Genomic DNA, 16,038 nt, shown 5'->3' with positions numbered 1-16,038 from the left:
AGGAGTTTCTTTGGCCTGTGGATGTGATACATATTTTAAAGATTAGAACATCGCCTCGCCTTCGGGAGGATTTCTTGGCTTGGCAGCCGGAGTGTTCGGGCAGGTTTACTGTTCGTAGTGCGTATTAGTTAGCTACTCTACAACACGATGTTGATTTTGTTGGGGGCGCGAGCAGCTGTCATCCAGACGGGGAGCGTCCATTGTGGAGGAATATATGGCAGACCATAGTGCCTCAGAAGATGAAAATATTAGCCTGGAATGTTGTGTCAGGAGCTTTGGCAACTACAGAAAACAAACAATACCGGCACTTGTCCATGAGAGCAACCTGTCCTATCTGCGAGAGGGAAGCTGAAGGATTGTTTCACGCCTTGGTTGCATGCCCACATGCGCGCGAACCGTGGGACGCAATGAGCACTGTATGGCCAATTCCGTACAAGGAGCAGGTGTTTGACTCGGGCAGGGACTGGCTGCTATTGCTGCTAGCGGGTTGCTCGGACATAGCCCATAGTATGGTTTCATGCTGGTATGGCGTATTTGGCAGATACGAGTTGATATTACTCATGGCAAAGAGTGTGCACCTACGCATGTCTTCATTGATTTCCTAGAAAGCTACTTGAAGTCGATTCTTGATGCTCAAAAGTATACAATGGAAGAAATGCTAAAAGGAAAGATAGTGGTGGAAGACATAGGGGAAAGACCAAAGCTGTACCGGGAGTCCAAAGTGCTGCGTTGGTCGGCGCCGCCGGGCAACATGACGGCTTTGTTCTGTGGATGGGTCGTTCCTAGCGGAGGACGACACGGTGGCGGTCGGAATGATTCAACACAAACATGACGGCTCGGTCATTTGCTCGTCTATCGGTATTTGTTCAACAGTAGTGAGGCTCTAGAGACTGAGATTCATGCGCTGATGATTGATATTGATACGGCGCTCGCCTCGAGAACATATAGAGCTTCCGGTGATAGTTCAGTCTGATTCTTCAACTGCTTTATTTTGTATTTCAAATTCTAGTTTAGATCGATCATTGTTTGGTCACTTATAGTAGCTGAAATTAAGCCCCTTATGGTTGATAGGGTGTCTATTCCGCAGAGATTTCATAGGTCTTAAAATAGTGTTGCAGATTGCTTGGCAAGGTATAGTCGCTTTGAGCGAGCTACGAATGTGTGGCTAGGCGGAGGACCTCATGTATTTAGGATCTTTTACCAAAAGATCCCTACCATAAGACTAGCCACGGTGGGAGTAACTTCAGCAGTAACATCGAGTCCAACTCAGCAAATTTGTTTATGTGGCAATAAGTTAATGATGAGAGATGTAGTTGTAGTAACTTAGCTAGTTATTGTAACATCACATGTCCCAATGCAATATGAGTCTATAACCTAATAAATGAATCTTTGCATGTTAACACCCTTAAGTTACTATGAAGGTAGTAACATAGTCTAGGGATATGTGTATGTTACTAGTGTATGTTACTATCCATTGTGGCTAGTCTAATGGAATAAAACCCTTTTGATCTCAAAAAAACATAATCGCCCTTTTTTTGAAAAACATATGGATGACGTGGTGGTATGGAATTTTTGCAAATCGGCCCTCCTTCTTTTATTACTATTCGGCATCCTTATTTTCTCCCAGTTGTCATATCAGCGAACACCTGCCGTGCGCGCTGGGTATCTCGGCAACGGCGGCCAAGCCAGAAGCTCCAGGCGTGTTGCGGCCGAGACCTCGGTGTCCAGATCCATGGCGCCATCCACCTTTTCCTTCCACCCCTCCACCCTGATGGGCTCAAGCACCGCCAGATCCGAGTTTCCCGACTGGGTCCTGCTCTGCGAGGAGCCGCGTTTCTCGGAACTCCGGAACGAGACCACCGTCGAGTGCGAGACCAGCGAGGGCCAAGCCGTGGAGGTCTCCTTCTGGCTCGTCGACCCGCCGGGCGCCTCCTACTTCTCCTTCAACTGCCCCGGCCTCGACGCCTCCGCCTTCGACGACTACGCACCGCCCTCCCTCGTCTGCGTCGGGGCCGCCTTCGTCCTCTTCAGCCTCACAATCAGGGGCTCCACCCACCACTTCGTCTACAAAGCTGCCCCTGCAGGGAAACAATCGCTTGAAGCGCTCCCCGATCCTCCGGTCTACAGAAGACGGCGGTTTGGCCTCCTGCCCCGCGGCGACGGCGGCGAACACTACGCCGTGGCCTACCTCGACCGCCAGTGGATCTCCCAAGGCGATTATTGGCGGTTTGATGCGCACGTCTGTTCCTCTGAAACGCAGGCATGGAGCAGCCACATGTTGTCGTTGCTGCACTTATCCGAGTCTGACAAGCTGCTCTGTTGTAAGCATAGCTTGTACTATAGGCATGTCGCCGTTGCAGGCTCACTAGGCTGGGTTGATCTCCTGCGTGGTGTCCTCCTCCTTCACAACCTCTTCGACGGTGGTGATCCTGTCTTCGAATTCATCCCATTCCCTAAATCAAGGGTGAACTTTCTCAACGAGGATGGCCGCCCTCACCGCGCTTTGAGTATTATTGCAACGTGGCCTGCTGTGATGATCTCCTCAAGTTCATCGAGATAGAATTTGACGACCCTCTTGTCAGGACCAGCCGTAAAGGTTGGAGAGCCACTGTGTGGAACAGGAAGATCTCTTGGAACAAGTGGGAGATCCGATCCACGGTTGATGTTGCTAAAATCTCAGTGGACCAAAGTTATTCTGCTTTGTTGCTTGAGCTGCGGGGTGACGAGAGCCAAAAACTGGACTTGCAGAAACTGGTTTTCTATGCCCCGGTGCTGAGCACCAGCGATGACGATCTCTTTTACATGATGGCCAAGGTGAATGCTGAAGACGAGACTGCCTGGGCCATCGCAGTTGACATGGAAAGGGCAGCTGTCGAAGCAATGGCCCCGTTTTCGCTCGGATGGCACCACTACCACATTGCAAGGTTCTGCCCATGCGACTTCCCCAAGTACCTCAATATGAACCCAGGCGATTCTTCCATCTTTATCCACATGTGATTTAACTAGCAGTGTTATCTTTTGAATTCTTTCTTGTTTGTTGGTTATATGTGCTTAGGACAATGTTTCAGTATTGACACTGGACTGTTTATATTGATATAATTCGTAAAAAATGGTTCATCATCTGCTGAGTGGGCAACAAAATTGCTCAATTGACAACTTGTGTGTACTTTTGCCGTCCTTTTTATTAAACTGTTTCTTTGACCAAATTTTTGCAGGAGCAGACATGCATAATCCAGTGGACAAGTGCTTTGAGTGGTAATTCAAACATCGCTAATTTTACATGTTCAAGTATTTGATTCTTTTGCATGATATCTTTTTCATTTATGATGTTGCTTCTGTTGGATGCCTATTGCAGGTTGAGTGTAAAGCACTGTGTGGTACAAGTGTTGTGGGCTCTGGATTGGCTTCGAGAACTTGGTAACTAATAGAAGTTTGACTTCTAGATGTATTCTATTTATTTCTCTTGGTTATAATACACTAGATGTGCAGCCAACATTCAACCACTAGTAAAAAAACAGGGCTTTGGTCACAGGGCAATATTCACATTAGTCCTGGTTCAGTCACGAACCGGGACTAATGTGAGCATTGGTCCCGGTTCGTGCGACTAAGGCATTAGTCCCGGTTCACCTGAGCCCTTTAGTCCCGGTTTAAGACACGAACCGAGACTAAAGGGTGCGATGCCCTTTAGTCCCGGTTTGTGTCTCAAACCGGGACTAAAGGTCCCATTTTCAAACTCTACAACCCCCCGGATCGCCTTTTTTGTTTTGAAAAAATCAAAAGAAAATGATAGAAACTTCAAAAAAATAAAATCCTTCGAGAGGTAGTTATATTACTACATCTACTAGTTAGGAAAATTTAAAAACTTAAATTTGGACATGTTTTGCAAAAAGTGCAGGGAAAACGTAAAACGGCTATAACTTTTGCATACGATGTCGGAAAAAAACGTATAATATATCAAAATGTTCAGCACGAAAATCCGCATCCGTTTTTGACAGCCTACGGCTTGTTTGCAAATTTTTAGAATCCTTAAATTCTAAAAGGAAAAAAGTTATGCTCAAATTTCAGTTTTTTTGTATTTTCGTTAAATCTGGTCAAACTATGGTCAAACTACTTATTCAAGAAGTATTAGTGTTACTAAATAATTATTCAAGAATATTAGTGTTACTAAATAATTATTTTAGTTTTTTTGAATTTTGGTCAAATCTGGTCAAACTGTGGTCAAACTACTTATTCAAGAAATATTAGTGTTACTAAGTAATTATTTCAGTTTTTTTAAATTTTGGTCAAATCTGGTCAAACATTGGTCAAACTATGGTCAAACTATGGCCAAACTATGGCCAAACTGTGGTCAAACTATGGTCAAACTGTGGTCAAACTAGTTATTCAAGAAATATTAGTGTTACTAAATAATTATTGTTTTTAACGTTAGTTTCAAACTCAAACAGTGAAATGTGTGACTTCATGCTCAAGCTAAATTCCTGAGGGTTAATAGGATTGACATCTTACTATTGTCAGGAAAACAACAAGTGCAGACTTGGAAACAAGGGAAAATAGAACCCGAAAGTTAAGCGTGCTCAGGCTGGAGTAGTGAGAGGATGGGTCACCGTCCGGGAAGTTAGATGATTTGGAATGATGAGGGGTAATTAGAGGTTAAAATATTTCAGAAATTTGAAAATAAAAAATTCAAAAAAATCATAAAATTTCCTTTAGTACCGCTTGGTGTTACCAACCAGGACTAAAGGTGGACCTCCAGGCAGCGGCCACGTGGAGGGCCTTTAGTCCCGGTTCCAGAACCGGGACTAAAGGCCCTTATGAACCGGGACTAAAGGCCCTTTATCTACTAGTGAACAAGTGGATGATTAGACTGTTGATCAACAATTAATTTCCTTAACACCATCTGTGAATATCTTCTGAATGTAATTTGTAGCATTACTCTAAATGCTTGTCCATGTCAATTATAATATTCTTTTAAATTTCTCGGCGGAAAAGTTTAGCAAGTGCAGCCTGTGAACTACCATGATAGTATATATGTTCTTGCAAATTGGCTGTCATGACCCGGAGATTCACATCTGTATGGTCCTTTGCACATCAATGCTTGGAAATTGAGAGGTCAACTTATAAGACATGTAGATTATTACTTCAGTTTTCTCTGGTATCATCTCTGCGTTCCAGTAACAGATCAGTAAGTTATGTTATTCTGTCTCACAAATTATATAGTCCAAGGCTTCATGTTACGAGTGCATCTTTTTCTCTTTGCTAACCCTTTTTGGTTAAGGTTTTTTTTTCTTGGAACTGCGCAAGCGTCTTTCCTTTGACAAGCTTGAGACTCTTCATTTTTTTGGGTCCAAACTATGGAGACAGCCATTGCTAACGTGTTTACAAAGCAGTTGCTTAATTTCAATACTATGGTCTCTCAACTTTCATGAGCAATTGCTTGAATTAATATTATGAATCCTAAAGAAAATCTTGATGCAGATGGTAAAACATTCTGGTCAAGGTGAAGCTGCATCGGAGACTGTCGAATTTTGCTTACGGTATATGGATGCGGAAACCAGAAACTTGTTTGTGATAACTTAGCTTTATATCTGACCAAGTGTCAGGTGTTCCCTAGAGCTCTGGAAGATTTTGACTTGGCACTACATGAATCACCAAGCAATGGGTCAGCATCTATTGAAGCCATGAGGAGCAAAATCATTGACATCATTGAAGCTTTGGACAAGTACAATAAAACGAGTCATTTCTCTTCTTTAGTATTAAAAGGAACCATCTAGCCATCCTAATTTTATAATTTTTCAATCCTTTTAGTATCTTGCAAATTGTGCCATTAAAGCTGATGCCGAAAGGAAGGATGCTCGGAGATGCCAGGGACCAAAAAAGAGGAAAAACAATATATGAAACTTGTGAGAAACTGAGCTGTGAAGGAGCTGTGGTCTTGGGTTGTCGCTGGTTCCTGTCTCTCATTTGCTGGTTACTCATATCGATAGTGTTCTTATGTAACCTCCCGTGGGAAATCTTCATTGGAGTTGTTATCTTAATCCCATCATACTTATATGGGATCTTTGTAGTTTGTAGATAACGGTGCATGATCCGATCAGTACCCTCGGTAGGGTTGCTAATGTGGCTGGAAGTCTCAGATCGGGGATCACACAAGGGTTTTACCTAGGTTAGGAGTAATACCCTATGTCCTGCTTGTTACTATTATTTATGGTGGGTGTACCTTGTGTGAGGGATTGCAATGAAGATTATGGTATGCTATCGTGAGTTATTTCTAAGCGAGCTGATGGTAAATGAGAGCCCTGCAACCTCCACCTTATATGCTTGGTGGGGGCTAGGATTTTACAATAGAGAGATCCGATCTTGTGTCTATCCAGTCCTCGGGGCTCCGGACTCCTAGCTGCCGCCAAGGGTATGGTGGGCCCTTTGGTAGGTCTGCTGCCGAGCTCCCATGGAGAAGCCATCCCCGTTGTATTGCACCGTCAGTAGTCCCCGAGCGTGTCGAAGGTCGAGTTTCCCAACTTGCTCTGGCCCTGGGTTCTCCCGCATCTCTTCCTCGGTAAGCAGACCGAGATCTTTGGCGGGCTCTGTGTTGGTCTTCATCCTAAACGGTGTTAGTCAAAACGGTGTTATGTTTTCTTCATCCTAAACCAATGTACGGTAACTGGTTGAAGCTGCAGAAAAAAATATATGGAACTGATCGATCCCCGTCATACGCCACTATGCCATATGCATAGGCTGTGGCTTATGTATAGGGGCATGTAAAAATTTGTCTGGTAGATATGTACATGAAAGCAATTTTAACATGCTCCCACTTACCCCCTTTTTTCATGTAAAGAGGGGATAAGAAGGTAAGACTTAATCAAATCCAATGTAGAACTTAAACAAAGTGCAGCGTACATGGGCGATGAGTGAAGTAGCAAGTAGGTTATGTACACGTTTACGGACATTGGCAACAATACACCCTCAGCGCAGTACAGGAAGGAAAACGTTTCGCGTCGACACACTGGCTGAAAACAGCGCCGGTCGACTCCCTTGCTCGCGTACTGCCTATTGGCCCCAGGCACCGAATTATCACACCTAGCCTTATCCCTTTTCCCTTCCGCATCTTCTTCCACACACACATCTCTCTCTCTCAGCGCCCACGGCAGCTCCCAATCCTCTACCTCGCCCTGCGCTAGAACACCTCTGCTCCTCCCTGCCCCTTGCTTCACACACCATGCGGCCACCGGCTCGATAGCGGCCGTCGCTGCGGTGAATAGGTAAAAAAAAGCTGCAAGCTGTGATGTGTCGTTGCCGCCATTGGCCGGAGCGGAAGCACCGACAGGAAGGATTACCCGTCGTGCGTGCTACAATGGCGGCAGCAACCTGTGCTACATGGGCCATGGAAAAGCTGCAATCGGCCGGCGAAAAAGCCACAACCGGCTCACATAAGCTACAATGGGGTGTGTTGTAATGTTGGAACCGACGTCAAGATTTGTTGGAATCGGCTTCTCGATTTGCTGGAACCGGCAATCACACTTGCTGGAATCTATGTCACGAGCGTATCATTTTGCTGCAACCAGCCGCAGAGATTGCTGGAACCGGCATCTAGAATTGCTGGAACGGGCTTCTTCTTCTTCAACGACGCCTATGGTGACCACGGTAACCATGATGTTTTTTTGCTTCTTTTTTTGTTGCAACCGGTATATGTTTTTCCTGCGACCGGTGATTTGTTTTGTTACAACCGTTTTATTTTTTTGGTACATTCATTCACGGCCGAGCTGAGTCTCGTGACGGCGGCGAATTTCTTGCTGCAACCATTGTAGTTTTTGCTACATCCGTCGAGGATTTTTGTTACATCCTTTTTTCATGATGGAGTTGCAGGCTCGACGGCGGCGACGATGTCTTCTTGTTGCAACCATTGCTTCTTTTTGCTGAGACCTATGAAATTTTTTGCTACATACATTCATTTTTTTTGCTGAAATCGCGTGCTACATCTGGCGACAGAAGACGGCGAGTGCGGGAAGCCAACGCGAGCGCGGGCGGTGCTTCAATCTCCGACGAAGGGATTACGACGAGGGTCGCGGGCGTTCGCCGCAGCCTCTCTCTCTCTCCGGCGCGCGGCGGCTGCTCCCGATGCGGGAGAAGAAAGAATCAAGGAGGAAGAAGGAGGGAACGACGCGCTTGAGGGGCTGAATCATGAGGGGCGGAATGCACGCATCGTGTGGCTGCCGTGCGTCTGGTCCAAATTTGGGCCAGCGCGCCGGCGCCTATCAGTGTTCGTACCGGAAGGTCAATGGAGATGCTCGGTATATGTTCAAAGCGCCTGTGTGGAGGAGGTGCACACTGCCATGGGGCATTTTGATTTCACTGTCACCGTTTCAGTCCATGTAGTTCCTCCCCATTCCCCAGTGCCTCCTTTTCCTAAAGACATATACGATGTGGTAATGCTTGGCCTACGTCAAGTATAAATGATTGTATACTTGTGTAAATTCTGTTTCTCTTTCATTTTGTTGCCATCATAGCTAACTTGTGAGCTTTATGTGTAGACTATATATAGTCACACATTGCAGGAGTATGGTAGGAGAGCTCCAATTGATGTATTTATTTACTAGTGTGGTATACGTGGATTTGAATATAACTTTATTAATGAATTCGTCAGTGAAACCAATGCAATTATAAATCATTTAAATTACCATTGAAACTGAAATGCTAGTTGAGCAGTGCTACAGGGACGACACATCTCCAGCCAAAAGCTGGACGATGGATCAAATTATTGTTGGATGGCATCTTTCAGCAAATCAGCACCGTTTAAGATGGACATCGTCCGGATCTCGTCCATGCACTGTCGTGTGCAGAGTACTTCCGATGCTAGTTACTCCCTTCGTATACTAATATAAGAGCGTTTAGAATACTATAGTGATCTAAACATTCTTATATTAGTTTAAAAGGAAGTATAAAATAATATTAAAATATAGAAGAGAAAATATAAACTTTATGTACATAGACATTCTGCTGCAAAACTATACATATATATCAGAGAATCTTTATAAACCATTGTCAATACGAATATATATACATCATAATTTACACATGCTGTTGGAGATGCTCTAACGAAAGCGACACCATATCTTGTGCAATCCAGATGAAGAGTTGATTTGCCACGTGCATACATACATTATGCTGACTAAATGTAGTTTTTTATTCAGATTTTTGCATGGAACTTCGCACTCCATCTCCTCTTTGCACCACACCAGCCATGGCATCCGGCTCCAAAGCCTTGTGGGACGACCTTTCCGATGAACAGAAGAAAGATCTTTTTGATATTGCAGTCGACTGAGTGGCCCGACGAGCCAGCCGGATATAGGCTGGCTTGCCAACAAGCTCTTTGGAGTCGGCGCCATCGCCACCTCGCCCGTTCATGCATGCCAAACATTCAAACAACCTAAAACAACATCCATGAAATCTAATTAAGGTATATGCAGGCTACCAAACGTCTGAATGAATTATATTGTAAAACTGCAAAGTGAACCGGCGTCGCTGCCCCTGAGATCAATTGTATTCCGATTGATCCTATATAAAAAAAAACTGTATTCTGATTTGATCCTAAAAAAGAATTGTATTCCGATTAACTGTGTGTGTTATTGATTGTTTTTGATTTATAATAGGAGTAGAGCGGAGCGTGTTTAGCCTCAAAAGAAAAGAAAATAAAATCTGTGTGAGACGAGACGGATCCCCTTTGTCCTCTCAGCGCCCGCATCGGCGGCGCCGGCGATCCGCCCCTGCCTCTTCTTCCCCGCCGACTCGCTGCTGCCAATCCCCCCACCCCACCAGTAGTCCGACTCCGAGTCGCGCCACCACCATCCTCCTCTTCCCCGACTCGACCGATCCCGTGTTCAAAAGGCAAGGCAATCTAATCCCCAAATCCTGCCCTAGCCTGTTGCGGCGAGCTCAACACCTCCAGATCCATGGCGCTCCCCACCTTGCCCTTCAATCCCTCCACCCCGATGGGCCCCGGGTTTCCCGACTCGGCCATCCTCTGCAGGGTGGCGCGTGTGTCGGCGGACTGGAACGCGACCACCGCCGAGTGCCGCACCGAGGACGGCCAAGCCGTGGAGGTGTCCTTCTGGCTCGTCGACCCGCCGGGCATCTCCTACTTCTCCGTCAACTGCCCCGGCATCAAGCACGAGTACCACGCCTGGCTCATCTGCGCCGAGGACGCCTTCGTCCTCTTCAGCCTCAAGTTCTGGGGCCCCGCCCGCTTCTTCGTCTACACGGCCGGGAAGCAGTCCCTGCGGCTGCTCCCAAACCCCAACCATGCCTACTTCGGCGGGCAGCAGTTTGGCCTCTTGCCTTGTGGTGACGCCGACGGCGAGCACTTTGCCGTGGCCTTCCTCGACCTCAAGTGGAATATCCAAAACGATGTTTGCCGATTTGATGCCTATGTCTTCTCGTCTCAAACGCAGGCATGGACGACCAGGAAGGCCCACTTATCAGACCCTGCTGACAAGCCATTGTGTTGTCGACATGCCTTGTTCGAGCAGATCAGGGTTGGAGCAAGCGCGCTGGGCTGGGTTGATACCCGCTATGGCATTCTCCTTCTGGACGACCTGTTTGGCAGGCATCCTGTCGTCAAGATAATCCCATTACCAGTGACAACCGTTGGCTTGCCCGAGCCAACCAAGCCGTATGACTATTACTGTGCCCCTGAGTACTTTTACAATGTTGCCTGCTGCGATGATCTCATCAAATTCGTCCACATCAAATACGATGACCCTGATGCCATGACCAGAGGTTCAGGTTGGAAAGCCACAATGTGGAATATGAAGGTCTCTGAGCAAAATTGGTGCGAGCGCTACACAGTTGATGTTGCCAAAATCTCGGTTGACAAAAGCTTTCCTGCTAAATTGCCTGAGCTGTGGGATGATGAGACTCAACAACTGCAGTTGAAGAACCTGATGTTCCAAGGCCCGATTCTGAGCATGCTCAATGACGATTTGCTTTACATGATGGCCAAGGTGAATGATGAAGACGACACAGCCTGGGCCATCACTATTGACATGAAACATGCAGCTCTCAAGGCACTGGCAAAGTTTTCTGTCAAACCGAAGCAACAACTCCTCACTACACTCTGCTTCTCATGCGTCTTCCCCAAGTACCTCAACATTCCCCCAGGTGCTTCTTCCTTCTTTCTCCCCATGTCATTTAACCAGCAATGCTATCTTTGAATTCTTGGTCTGTATGCTAGTACGCTAGTCATATACGTAACTTGTAAGTGTTCATGTGAACGTCTCAGTTTTGACACTATTTGGGCTCTTCGGGTTAATTAGTTTAGCTGTTCGTTAACATTAGAAATAGACTAGGGTTTCCCATGCATTGATTCATACTATGCTATCACTTGGATTCTTGATTTTCTGTTTGTTCTGAATGTACGTTTCAGTACCGAGTATTGACGCTGTTGCCATTGGACTTTTTAGCTGTTTGTTAACCCTCATCATACATGTTTACGCGATAGAAACTGGCATGAGGCAGCAGACGGCACACACAAAATGTTCTGCCAGTATGGACCCTTTATCTATAAAGACCTCAGTCATATAGGTAGACCTACTGCATGTTAAAGTATGCAAGGTGATACAGCTGCTGTCGTCAGCAGGGCTAATTAACTTGTTCTACTAGCATAATGTTATGTTAATTGAGGCTGTAATTAACCGGCCTCATTCCATTCCTTCTATAAACAGAAAGGAATTGTTGATGCCAATTCAAATCCATTCCCTGGAATAAAATTAATTAAAGTATCAAATGAGAGACAAGTTTATCCTCAAGTGTCGTTTGCACTACACAATACCGAAGCACAAGTAGCTCTTGTGCAAATTGCACAGTGCCTCATCTATCATGAAAATGCCACCACGTTGTCATCCAAGCCTCGTGTGTTACAGCAGTCGGCTAGATCCAGTGTCCTTTCATCATTACGTTGTCGGTCCTTCATGCCATTTCTGGTCGACCAACTTCTGCACATCCCAAACCCCATTTTACCACTGTGGATGGCCTTGACTGTTGTGCTGTGTCGCTCTCTGGTACCAATGCATAGCTCACTGCTGTGACTGTGGCTATGCTAGCAACTTCTGTAGCCCCAGGGCTTTATCTCAAAAGCGTTCATGTTGTCTTCATGATTAGATTACGATCCTATGGTTCTGGGGGCACTAAGGTTGATGCCTTCTTCCATTAAAATTGCTCCCTTGAGAAGTTAATTGCAGTTCTCCCCAATCTTGTGTATGTAACTATTTATTTGTCCAATTTTTCAGGGACAGAAATGTATGATCCCATGGAAATGCACTTTAAGAGGTAATTCATGTATTGCTATGCTACCATTACTTGTTCCAGTTCTCTATTTTTATTTGCATGACATCTTGTTGAATTCTGATGCTGATGTTGCATGACTGTTGCCAGGATGAGTTTGGCGCAGTTTGTTATGCAAGTGCAGCAGACTCGAGAATGGTTCAGGGAACTTGGTATTAGTCCGCTCTTGATATATTTAGCCTTTTATACTGACTTCTGTTCTAATATATCACATGTGCAAGTGAATGTTTGCCAACTTCAACCAAGTGGATGTTTAGGGTCTTGATCTTAAATGATTTCCTTTCCTTGTGGCAATATGCAAATGTGTTAGTTTAATATGCAATATCACTCTGATCGGGTCAAGTATAATATCTTTGAATATCTTTTGATTTCCCCCTTCATTTGTGTCCGATAGAAATGTTAAGCAAGTACTGCCCTTGAAGCATTATTTCCTGCTGCTGCACATATACGTTCTTACAAAGTTGTGACTGTCATGACTAGAAGATTCACATCTATGTGGTGCTTTGCAGATCTATTCTTAGATTGTGACTTGCCAACTTACAAGGAATCCAAAGCACTGCTTACCGAGTGTTGCCCAGTATCCTCTTTGTGTGTACATATTCATGCGGTAAGCTCTGTTCTGGTGACTCATAGATGTACTCCTTAAACGTATATTTATGTTTGCTCCCACAAGCTTCAAATTATTTATCATCTCTTTGAACTACGCACACAATTGCTAGCAAATTTATATTCCTCTAATATGCTCTTGGTTTAATTATGATATCTCAATTTTTCCTGAATCCTATAACATTTTGATGCAGCTACTGAAATATGCTACATGCACTGATGAAGCCTCCAATAATATGCAACATCTCTTACGGTATATAAACGTAGAAACCTGTTCATGCACTTGTTTACTGCAATTATATTCTGACTAATGTCTATGTTTCCTAGTGCATTTGAGGGTTTTGATATGCTGCTAACCGAGTCATTTAATGAGGAGGCAAGTGATGAGACCCTGAGGAGCAAAATCATTGTGGCCCTTCCAATTTTAGACAAGTAAGTGAAAACCATACACATGTGTCTTCTTTATCACCAAAAATAATTATTTGTTCATCTTTCTATATCTTCCCCTCTTTGCAGTCTTCTGCAAAGTATGCTACCATCAGTGACTCCTGAAGAAAGGTACCAAGGAGTAGGAATATTTGAACAATATGAGAAGTCAGGCTATACGAAGAAGGGCCACCAGTCGTTTGGCTCTAATGCTGAGAAGGTTCGCCACAGCAAGAAGCGAAACCGTGCTAAGAAAAGGACTCACAAGCAGCAGCAACATATTTTCAAGCGCAATAACTTTGGGGGGAATGTGGCTTTGAACCGCTGGTGGTACTTGGACGGCTGCATGCTGATGTCTGTTGGTATGTTGTCACTTTGCTGGATGGCATGGAAGATCTTGCAGTAGATACTAGCTTAGGGCTGCTTTCAGGCTGCTTTCGTCCTGCTCTTTTGCCTTTCATAATTGTCCTGTCCTGAAACCACCCTACGGAATCATGTACATGTTGTAGCCAGGTTTCGGGGTGAGCAAGTTGGCTGCAGCTTGCTGCTGAACTAAACAGTATATTACCATAGTCACCTGCTCTTTCGGTGCATCGTATCTTGAACGATAGTTCTGGCAGTAGTTAGTCACCTGCTCTTTCGGTGCATCGTATCTTGAATGATAGTTCCGGCTGTGGTTAATGTATGAACATGATGCGGTCTTTTTTCTTGATAATCATCTCCTTTATTCATTCATAAGGATGTTAGCATCATTTATAACTGCGTCAGGGGTGGATCCCATCCCGAGACGGGCAGGGGATCTAGTTATCCTAGCCAGTTTCATGAGCTAGCTGCCTGATTACTCTCTATTACAATGATCATATATAACAGTAAGATCTAGCGGATGGCACTAGCTACTGAAGAAGAATTAGCATTGATTAGGGCTGTGGGCGGAGTTGTATGATGGGCAGGGTTGGAGATGAATATATTGACATACCTCTCGGGTCTTCTTTGTGGTTCCGCTTCTATCAATACCTACTACTAAAGGGAGAGATGTGGTATACTTAATCCGTCATGCATCTTTAACAAAAAAGCTCCTAACTTTTTTTGAATCAACCCACAATCTTGACCCCATAAATCCCGAACATTCGGATTTTAAACATGTTATCTTGAACGTTTTATCATAAAGCTCCTAATTTTTTTGGAATCAACCACAATGTTGACCCCAATAAATCCCGAACATTTGGATTTTAAACATGTCATCTTGAACGTTTCTTCATGGCAAGTTGACGCGAGGTTTCAATTTTAGTTGTTACAACATGGCAATGTTGTCCCAATTCATTTTTTTGTTTGAAAATTGCCATGATTGTCAACCTCGCGTGAACTGAAGCTTAAAATCCAAATGTTTGGTATTTATCATTTTCGATCTCTAAAAGCGGTTCCCTCTCGGTCTCCCGTGTGGCACGCAGCTATGGGCCATGAAAACGGTTTTCACATAGGTTCCTCACCTCGCGTACGTGTTTGTAGGAGCTGTTGCTGCGTGTGCAGGAATTCACAGGGAAATTATATCAGAGCCTCGACGATCACCTTTTTGGGAATTTCGGATCCAACCACACTTGAAGCCCCTCGCAGTCCAAGAAGCACTATCTTTAGCGGATGATTTCTATGAATGGGAAATCTATATGCCATGAAAAACGTTCGGGCTGTCATGCTTAAAATCCGAACGTTCGGGCTGTCATGCTTAAAATCCGAACGTTCGGTATTTATCAGTTTTGATCTCGAAAAGAGGTTCCTTCTTGGTTTCCCTATTGGAATCTACGATAGGATGCATCGACTACAAATAAAAATTCCTACGTGCAGAACAACCAAGAACATGCTACGAAAATGGATCACAGATCGTTACTACTAGACGCGTAATACCTTGCAACGGAAGAAGAGTTGGGGCAGCGCATCCGTGTGGATCGTCTCCTCCTCGTCTGTCTCCCTCGAACAACCGGTCGTCGGATCCCACGTACAGATTCGCCGGAGCGGCGCAAGTGCACCGCCTCTAACAGTATCCGCATGTAGGAGGAACATCGTGCAGCGGACTGCTAGGTCCGATCACACAGTCGGCGGCGAGTGGAGGTAGCTATTCGTAACACATGCAAACCCTAGTGACAGCGCTGAAGCGATCAACCGCATGAGTGTGCCGCACCCCACTTTATATAGGCATCTGTCGCGGGCTCAACACTTTGGGCCTCGCACGGATCCTAAAGCCCAAAGTCTGTTCAGCCTGAATCCGAGTCCGAGTAGGACCACTTCTGACTTGTGGAGTCGGACCGGTCCTCACGGGTTCCTTCCCTTAAGCGCGCGACCGCATAGGTTCAAGTCGGCTTGGTCGCAGTTCGGATCACCTCCGACCTGCACGGTTGGTAGCGGCCTCTAGCAAGGCGTGCCAACCACAAAGTAGATTATGAAGCTGATTAGGCGAACCTGTACAACATGTCACACTTCTGTTCCCTTTGCCACACGATATATGTTGTCGGGCTCAAGGCGAGTGTGTCATCCTTGTGCTAGCCCGACCTCTTTCTCATTCCAGTGATGCCGACCAAAAATCGGATTATCTCATAATCCTTGTCGCATGGCCATGCTTATCCTGGTCGGATCACACGAGGGCCCGAGAGTATATCTCTCCTGATTGGAGGGGCAAATCCC

General features: G+C 45.2%; 2 protein-coding genes across 2 annotated transcripts; both read left to right on the top strand.

Moving 5' to 3' along the window:
* Positions 1-1,563: 1,563 nt before the first annotated feature.
* On the top strand, positions 1,564-5,799 carry LOC123060967 (uncharacterized). The gene is made up of 4 exons (XM_044483836.1): positions 1,564-2,924; positions 3,216-3,255; positions 3,356-3,417; positions 5,476-5,799. The coding sequence occupies exon 1, from the start codon at positions 1,733-1,735 to the stop codon at positions 2,558-2,560; it is 828 nt and encodes a 275-aa protein (XP_044339771.1). The 5' UTR covers positions 1,564-1,732; the 3' UTR covers positions 2,561-2,924; positions 3,216-3,255; positions 3,356-3,417; positions 5,476-5,799.
* A 3,859-nt stretch (positions 5,800-9,658) lies between these two features.
* Positions 9,659-14,100, top strand: LOC123060966 (uncharacterized). The gene is made up of 7 exons (XM_044483835.1): positions 9,659-11,151; positions 12,279-12,318; positions 12,424-12,485; positions 12,843-12,940; positions 13,134-13,192; positions 13,267-13,371; positions 13,456-14,100. The coding sequence occupies exons 1-7, from the start codon at positions 9,945-9,947 to the stop codon at positions 13,769-13,771; spliced, it is 1,887 nt and encodes a 628-aa protein (XP_044339770.1). The 5' UTR covers positions 9,659-9,944; the 3' UTR covers positions 13,772-14,100.
* Positions 14,101-16,038: the final 1,938 nt, after the last annotated feature.

The sequence above is a fragment of the Triticum aestivum genome, chromosome 3A (genome assembly GCF_018294505.1).
Source record: "Triticum aestivum cultivar Chinese Spring chromosome 3A, IWGSC CS RefSeq v2.1, whole genome shotgun sequence".
Taxonomy (NCBI): domain Eukaryota; kingdom Viridiplantae; phylum Streptophyta; class Magnoliopsida; order Poales; family Poaceae; genus Triticum; species Triticum aestivum.
The sequence above is the reverse complement of the archived record's forward strand: the minus strand, read 5'-3'. Positions and strand labels throughout refer to the sequence as shown.